The sequence below is a fragment of the Lipotes vexillifer genome, unplaced genomic scaffold (assembly GCF_000442215.2).
Source record: "Lipotes vexillifer unplaced genomic scaffold, Lipotes_vexillifer_v1.1 scaffold680, whole genome shotgun sequence".
NCBI classification, from domain to species: domain Eukaryota; kingdom Metazoa; phylum Chordata; class Mammalia; order Artiodactyla; family Lipotidae; genus Lipotes; species Lipotes vexillifer.
In genome coordinates, this window is record NW_006780838.1 from 655,737 (window position 1) to 664,063 (window position 8,327).

The 8,327-nt window shown below is 48.7% G+C and overlaps 1 protein-coding gene across 1 annotated transcript in view; it reads left to right on the plus strand.

Moving 5' to 3' along the window:
* The window catches only part of TRPV3 (transient receptor potential cation channel subfamily V member 3), a 26,441-nt gene that overhangs the window by 17,459 nt on the left and 655 nt on the right, over positions 1–8,327 (plus strand). The window contains 5 exon segments of the mRNA XM_007454186.1: positions 1–40; positions 2,437–2,602; positions 3,997–4,063; positions 5,797–6,071; positions 7,113–7,225. The exon segment at positions 1–40 is cut by the window's left edge and continues 9 nt beyond it. Of these exon segments, the coding sequence (XP_007454248.1) occupies positions 1–40; positions 2,437–2,602; positions 3,997–4,063; positions 5,797–6,071; positions 7,113–7,225 (661 nt within the window).

Consider the following 8,327-nt stretch of genomic DNA (forward strand, 5'->3'; position numbering starts at 1 on the left):
TGCAGTCCATCCTCTCGGATGCCTGGTTTCACTTTGTCTTGTAAGTAGGTCTGTCCCCTTGGTCACCACCTCACAGGCAAGGCTGAAGTCCTGTGTGATGGCTGCTGTGTCCCTCTGCAATAGCCACCCTGCCGTGTCACCCTGTCCCTGTCATTTCACCAAGTCACATGGCCAGGGACCTCCTCTCTCCTTTCTGGTAAGAGAGGCACATAGATGCCCATGGAGAGGACCAGAAAACGCTAGGACAGTGCCCACCATCCAGTTGCAGGGAGAGCTGACTGTACCCTGTCACAGAGCCCTGGGCGGCAGCCAGCACAGAGAAGGCATGTTTATTTTTTATGAAGGGACATTCTAGGCCAGTTCCTCCTGGCTGTCATTTTGGACCGTGGCAGGTCAGGGCTGGAAGGTACTTGAGAAATCATTGAGTCTCATCTTTAGGCATGAAAACCGAGGCTCAGGGCTTCCCTGGTGGTGCAGTGGTTGGGAGTCTGCCTGCCGATGCAGGGGACACGGGTTCGTGCCCCGGTCCGGGAAGATCCCACATGCCGCGGAGCGGCTGGGCCCGTGAGCCATGGCCGCTGAGCCTGCGCGTCCGGAGCCTGTGCTCCGCAACGGGAGAGGCCACAACAGTGAGAGGCCCGTGTACCGCAAAAAAAAAAAACAAAACAAAACCGAGGCTCAGAGCAGGGAAGTGAGTCACGTAGAGTCAGGCGGAGCTTCAGTCATGAAACTCAAGCCAGCCCAGTTTCCCAGTCAGCCTCATCCCAAGCTTGTGCAGGGTTGACTACTGTAGGCTCTAGCCAGAAAGCTCAGCTCAGCAGCCTCTCTGAATGAGGTCTTGTGCCGAGGATTACGTAATCCCTGTCTCTAAATGAAAGGAGGATTATGTAACCCCTGTCATGTGCAGAGGATTACGTAACCCCTGTCTCTAAATAAATAATGGAAAAGGATCTGCAGCTTGAGATGAAGAATGTTAGGCTCCACGGCTCTGTAGACCCCACCAAAGGCCCTCTTCTGAGCATTTGGGAGGCTGGGTCTATAAGACCTTGAATCTTGGCCTGATGTTTCCAAATACCTATTAAGTATGTACCTGCCTTCCAGAAGCATGAGCTAAGTTCTTCATCTCTTTGGGCAGGTGGAGCCCCCTGATACTGCAGTGAATGAATAAGCCAGGTGCAGCACTGCCCAGGGTGCAAGTCACATATGAGTCCGTCACCTTGGAGAAACTGTGATGATTCCAGAGAAAAATCCATTTGTACAGCCACTGGCTTTGGCACAGACGGCGCCAGTGCCATGTCCTGTTCTCCTTCTTTGTTGTTTCCTTAGTGTGGAGGAGCGTGTAAACATGCTTCCTCACTTCAGCCCCAAATGCCCTGCTCACCCAAACGTCTGCTTATCCCTGCACAAGAAAATCAAAGTTGCCTGTGTCCTAACTTTAACTAGTTAGATATTTTGTAATCGTGGAGACTACCTGATGTTATAAGCAAGAGAGGGTTTCTATCCAGATGTCCGCATAACTGATGGTGTTACACACTGTTTAGGAGTAGATTTTTTTTTTTTTTTTTTTTTTTTTTTTTGCGGTACACGGGCCTCTCACTGTCGTGGCCTCTCCCGTTGCGGAGCACAGGCTCCGGACGCGCAGGCTCAGCGGCCATGGCTCACGGGCCCAGCCGCTCCGCGGCACGTGGGATCTTCCCGGACCGGGGCACGAACCCGTGTCCCCTGCATCGGCAGACGGACTCTCAACCACTGCGCCACCAGGGAAGCCCAGGAGTAGATTTTGATCTTGTATGTTTGGTACATATTGTACTTTAAACACTTCAAATTGTGGGATAATACACGAAACACAAAAGTTAAACCATCTTAACCATTTTAAGTGTACAGTTCAGGACTCTTAAGTACATTTGCATTGTTGCACAATCTCCTTTTAGCAAACCTATTATATAGCATGTATTGGAGTTTTTTGAAGGATTTCTCAAAATAGGTTACGGGGGACTTTTGTTATGATTGACTTTTGAGTATAGATGTCAGCTTTTGTCATTTTGGTTAAAAATACAACCATCCACCACATCCTCAGTCTACCCCAGTGTACCCCAACCTATGTGGGGGTCAGAAATCACATGCGTGATTTAAAAAACATACAGCCTCCTGGGCAGCACCCTGGGCCTTCTGAACCAGAATCTCCTGGGCCCTGGGGATCTGTATCTTTGAAAAGTCCTTGTCAACTGCAACCAGCGCTGACCTGCATCTAGCAATGCAGTCTGCAAGGCTGGATTTTAGACGTGGTCCAGCAGATCTGGCGCAGCCTTATCTGTCTCTTCAGCACCAGCCACCAGGGTAACTATTCAGGATTTAAGGGAGGTTGGAGGATTTGGACATCTCTGCCCTGATGCCAAGAAGTAAGTAAGGCCCTTGTCTCCTGTGTCTCCTGAACAGTTTTGTCCAAGCTGTGCTTGTGATTCTGTCTGTCTTCTTGTACTTGTTTGCCTGCAAAGAGTACCTCGCCTGCCTCGTGCTGGCCATGGCCCTGGGCTGGGCGAACATGCTCTACTACACGCGGGGATTCCAGTCCATGGGCATGTACAGCGTCATGATCCAGAAGGTGTGTTGGGGCTGCCGAGCGTCAGAGATGGGCAGGGAGGGCCTCCCGAGAAGGCCCATTTTTCAGATGGGGAAATGGAGGTCTGGAGAGGAAAAGAGGCTTGCCCAAGAGACAGGCCACTGCTCTTTCTCCCAAATACCGTGGTCTCCCTTTGCCTTTGGTCAGGCCCTCTAGGAGGGAAAGTATGTATATATAATATGTTATATATATACACGTAGATATGTTTATTATATATGTTGACCATATAAAGGATGTGCAGCACACAAGTTACAAACCATAATAAAATATACAATATGCCTTTTGTTGTAAACTCCACATGGCTAGCTGAGTCTCACCGAATAATTTGCTGATTTTGGTTGAACTCATATCTGTTTGCCAACCTATGGTTGCAATTGACAAGTGAGTGTTGTGCCAGCATAAATGCTGATATTTTCCTCTGCTTTAAGGAGTAAGATGAAAGGGAAACAATGAAGACTTGTGTTGAAACTGCATTTGTTTGTCAGTGATGCTGAGCCATTTATCTGCTGAATTGGATAGTAGTTTTCAAGTACTAGAATATTTCATCAATGTTTTTGTGCTATTCCCACAATAACAGCTACAGATAGGGCACATTTTTAAAGTTTAATCTGCCTTAACATTTTGTCCATCGTTGTCTTAAGTCTAGATCTAGATGATCAACAATCTCTGATTTGTAGCTTTTACCAGTTTCCATGGTGTAAATATTCCCACCATGGCTGACTTCCAGCTACCAATGCGATGTCACTGAATACAGAATTGGGAAGGGATGCACAGTAATGCACCATTATATAGTGTTTCCACCATATGGTTACAAGAAATAAATAGCCTTAAAAGCCTAGATAATTATAAAGTGTAGTAAAGTCACTCGGAAGTGATGAGTTTTGAACATTTATTATCTTTGTTTCTAATGCAATTTATTTAGTTATAAGTTTACACAATTTAATTCTTAGCCATGGCTGTGTTTAACAACGAGCTCAGAAAATTCATGAAAGTGAGACAATCAGCCCTTGTGAGCTGGTGCGAGCTCGGCCCAGCACACTGCGGCCCCCAGGAAGTGTGAGGATTCCAGATGTGAGTTTCTATGAGGAAAGGTGCTCATGTGCAGCCTGAATCAGCAGGGACAGAAACAGACTGTGTCCTAGGAGGGAGGAGGGTGGAGAGCAGGAACAGAAGAGAAGTCTTTCTGGAGGAGGTGGGCCCAGCGCTGAGCTGCGGAGACAGCGTCAGGAGGACCTGGTGAGGGTCACAGAAGAGTGGCCCGAGTGAGGGCATGGCTAGAGTGCGAACCCAGGAGAGGGTGGGAAGCAGTCAGGAAATCAATGTGTAATGAATCTGTGCTCAAACCTTACCCTTGAATTGCGTTTCTTTCTTTGTAGGTCATTTTACATGATGTTCTGAAGTTCTTGTTTGTATATATCGTGTTCTTATTTGGATTTGGAGTAGGTAATTGATTTATAAACAATAGTAACTCCCTCATTTGTAGAACACTTTACACAGATGTCAGCATGACAAAGCACACAGGAGCCTCAGCCACAATTATATCGGCCACCGGTGGAACACTTTCCGTGGTTAGCATTTCCCAACCATTATCTCTTTACTTCTCGTGACATCTTGACCAAGGGGGAGTCATCATCATCCCTGACCATAAGGGCACTGAGGCTTAGAGACTCCAGGGTTTGAACTGGTTGCTTTGATCCAACCACCCTGTGTGGTATGCCTCCCACCTTTACATCCATCACCCTATGCGGCTCTCACAGACTCAGATAGGCTTGGCAGGTTTTCGGCCCCATTTTACAGATGGAGAAGCTAAAGTCTTCAGAAATTTGATTGATGGCCTTTGAAAAATAGGAGTAGAGTAGTGCATTGAGATAACCTCCTTTGGCCCTCCACATCACACTACTGTCATAGTTTGCTGCAGATATATCTGTGAGAGCCTCTGGTCTGCTGGAACCAGGGATGGGAAACCTCTCTTGAAAACCTCTCCATTTACACCTAGAGACTGTCATGCAGAGTGGACTAAGTCAGAAAGAGAAAAACAAATATCATTTATTAACGCATATATGCGGAATCTGAAGAAATTGGTATAGATGATCTTATTTACAAAGCAGAAATAGAGACACAGATGTAGAGAACAAATGTATGGATACCAAGGGGGAAAGGGGGGGTGGGGTGAATTGGGAGGTTGGGATTGACATATATACATTATTGATACTATGTATAAAATAGATAACTAATGAGAACCTACTGTATAGCACAGGGAACTCTACTCAGTGCTCTGTGGTGACTTAAATGACAAGGAAATCCAGAAAAGAGGGGATGTGTGTATACACATAGCTGATTCACTTTGCTGTACAGTACAAACTAACACGATGTGGTAAAGCAACTGTACTCCGATAAAAAAAGAAAACACACCTCTCCATTTACAACAGAGGGAACAGCATAACCTGATTTTCTTTCTAACCTCTGCATAAGGAGATATCATTTTATTTTCCCAAGCCAGTTTTTCTTCCCCTAGTTATCACTGGCCTTTGAAGTTAGGCAGCTGTCCCCATCTGTCTGGTACCTTTTCTGGGTCACAGCTTGCTCATTTATTTGCTCCTTCACTTGTTTGTTTATTCATCCATCCATTTCCTCCCTGATTAATTTGATCATTCATTCATTCACCCATCCGTCCATTCATTCAGTAATGAGCCACTGCTGTAGTGCATTGGGGAGAAGAGAAGAGAGAGTCCCAGGCCTTGACCAGAGGCCTTGCCACAGAGCGTGAGGAAGAGACTCAGGACTTCCCAGTCTTGGGGGATACAACCCAAGCTACAGGAAGTTGGGAGCTCAAAGCCTGGTTGAGGAGCCAGAGACACACAGATTATAGATTGTAATTATCGACTGTGCAAGCCCATGATAGATCAAGGGCTGAATGGTGGGGTAGAGAGAAGACTTTGGGCTTTTCTGTTAGGCAGAAAGGGCTTTCTGCCCTTTCTGTCAAGGCAGAGCACCAGCCTGATGAAGCTTCCGGAGGAGCTGAGGCTGGAGATGTAATTTAAATAGCCGGAGAGAAGGAGGCAGCAGGCCTGCAGTTTGTGTGTGTGGGCATCGGTGTACATGCAGGCATGCACGGGTTTCTTGGGTAATTAACCAGACCGAGAGGCTGCAGAGAACACCCTGTTATGTCTTGCCAGCCCTGGCCTCGCTGATCGAGAAGTGTTCCAAAGACAGTGAGGACTGCAGCTCCTATGGCAGCTTCAGCGACACGGTGCTGGAACTCTTCAAGCTCACCATAGGCCTGGGTGACCTCAAGATCCAGCAGAACTCCAAGTACCCCATCCTCTTCCTGTTCCTGCTCATCACCTATGTCACCCTCACCTTCGTCCTCCTCCTCAATATGCTCATCGCCCTGATGGGGGAGACTGTGGAGAACATCTCCAAGGAGAGTGAGCGCATCTGGCGCCTACAGGTGACCCTGGCAGAGTCTTTCTATGGGAGCCCTCATGGGGACTCAGTCCAGCACGTGGCACCAGTGGATCTGGGGCGGGGCCTGGAAATCTGCATAAGCTCCCTGTGCTTGGCCAGGTTTGAGGAAGCTCGGTTTCTGGGGTATAAGGTCTAGGGAGCGTGGCTGGACAACAGCACGCGTGAGAGGAGCTCAGGCTTACGGGTGTGCTGTGCTCAGAGTCAGTGGTGTGATATGTGGGTGTTGAAGCGTGGCCTTAGGTTGCATTAAGAGGAGGCGGTAGAGGGCAGCGCCCTTAAGGCTATAAGACAGCGGAGGTGACAGTTCTGCTCTCCTCCAGTGCTCCTCACATGCTATGGGCCTCACGCGCGGAGGACACTAACCCACAGGATGATCCAGAGGTAGTGACCAGGCACGTTCCACTTCCTACATAAATGGTGTAAGAAGAGCGTGACAGTTCCTTCAGGTATCTGCAGAGCTGCTTGTGAAAGGGGGAGCAGCTTCCTTCTGTGGTCCAAGAGGCAGAAATGAGGTATATGGGGCAACAACGGGGAAAGAAGCTTTGATTTGACACAGGAAGTTACTAACGGGTAGGGCCTGCTTAATTGGATTGTTGCTGATATTCAGGAGAGATTGGACAGATTATTGCCGCGAAAATTGCTGAGGGGACTCTAGGCCTGACATGGGGCTAGGACCGCATGATGTCCTCCCGGAAACTCCCTTCCTTGGTGGGATCCCAGGATCCTAACATTTTCAGTTAGGCAGCTCTGGACTTCCAGAAACACTGTTTACGTGATGTTTAAAACAATTTGAACACCTTTCCCAAACTTACTGGGTGTTCATTTTTGAATTCTGTAGGTTAGCCAGATCCTCAGGATCTATGCATTAAGCATCCCATGCAGGTGGAGTGGGCTGTTTGGTGTGTGTGCACGTGTGTATACGTGTGTGTGTGTGTGCAGGTGTGTGGGCGCATCCACACTCACACGGAGCCGTGCTCCTGGGCTGGCTCCTGAGAGATGCACTTAGGCTCGTTTATGTCCCCAGAGAGCCAGGACGATCTTGGAGTTCGAGAAAATGTTACCAGAATGGCTGAGGAGCAGATTCCGGATGGGAGAGCTGTGTAAAGTGGCAGAGCAAGATTTCCGACTGTGTTTGCGGTAACAAAGGGAGAAGGGCCCTTTGGTGATGCTTTCCGGGTGGGCGAAGAGAGATGAGTCGGTGAATGTTAGCGAAGTGATGCTGCCATTTGCTTGCCAGACCACGGTCTGTTCTGCCTCCTCAGAAGATGGAATTTGCTCTCTCGGGGTCGCTGGCCCAGGGGTAGACTTTCTAAGCCTCAGAAGGGAGAAGGAGACTCTGCCCTTTGGGAGGTGCCTCCATGGCCTCCCCCTGCCCAGTGTCTGCCTTAGAAGAGATTTGCCAGCCTGGCACTATTTGTCCTTCTGAGAGGCACATTCTGTCACAGGCAAATGCAAGGTGAGACAGCTACTTTTGACAGGTGTCAAGCTTTTGATTTTTAAAAAAGTACTTGCACGTGCCCTGACCATCTTTTCTGATGGGTCTACCTCTTCCGAGCCCCTGTCTGACTGCCTGACCCTGGAGACTACCTTCTTGGAGTATAATTGTACCTTGACCTACTTCTGTGACTGAAACCCCTCCCCGCCCCGCTCTGCCCCAGGAACCATCATTTCAACTATAATAGTTACCCTAGTAAATATGTCTAATTTTGACACCCTCACTCTAGAGACGTTCTGTGAATGTGAACCTCAACCAAACCATCCTCTCCAGTTACAATCCAGTACCTTAGACACTGCCCACTCTTTTGGGTTCTGAACCCGGACCTTCGTCTCTTTTTATAAAAAAATTGGGGGCCACACCCCGCAGCATGTGGGACCTTAGTTCTCCAACCAGGGATCAAACCCCTGCATTGGGAGGAGGAGTCTTAACCATTGGACTGCAGGGCAAGTCCCCTAACCATCTTCTCTTAGTGCAACCTTAACCCTAGCTGGACTTCACGCCCTCACATCTTCTCAGCCCGAGCCTGCCCCACTCTCCTTGCCCACTCCTCCTTCTCCGTGGGCTGCCTCCCCGAGTCAGGCACAGCCCCTGCTGGCTGAAGATGTCCCCTTTACACCTCTCTGAGCTTCTGGGTCCCACACCCTGGGAGGAGACTGATCCCGGAGGCCTGGGAAAATGGGGATTCGGGCAGGTTTCAAGCCTTAACAACACTGATGATGTGACAACATGGGACAGGAATGC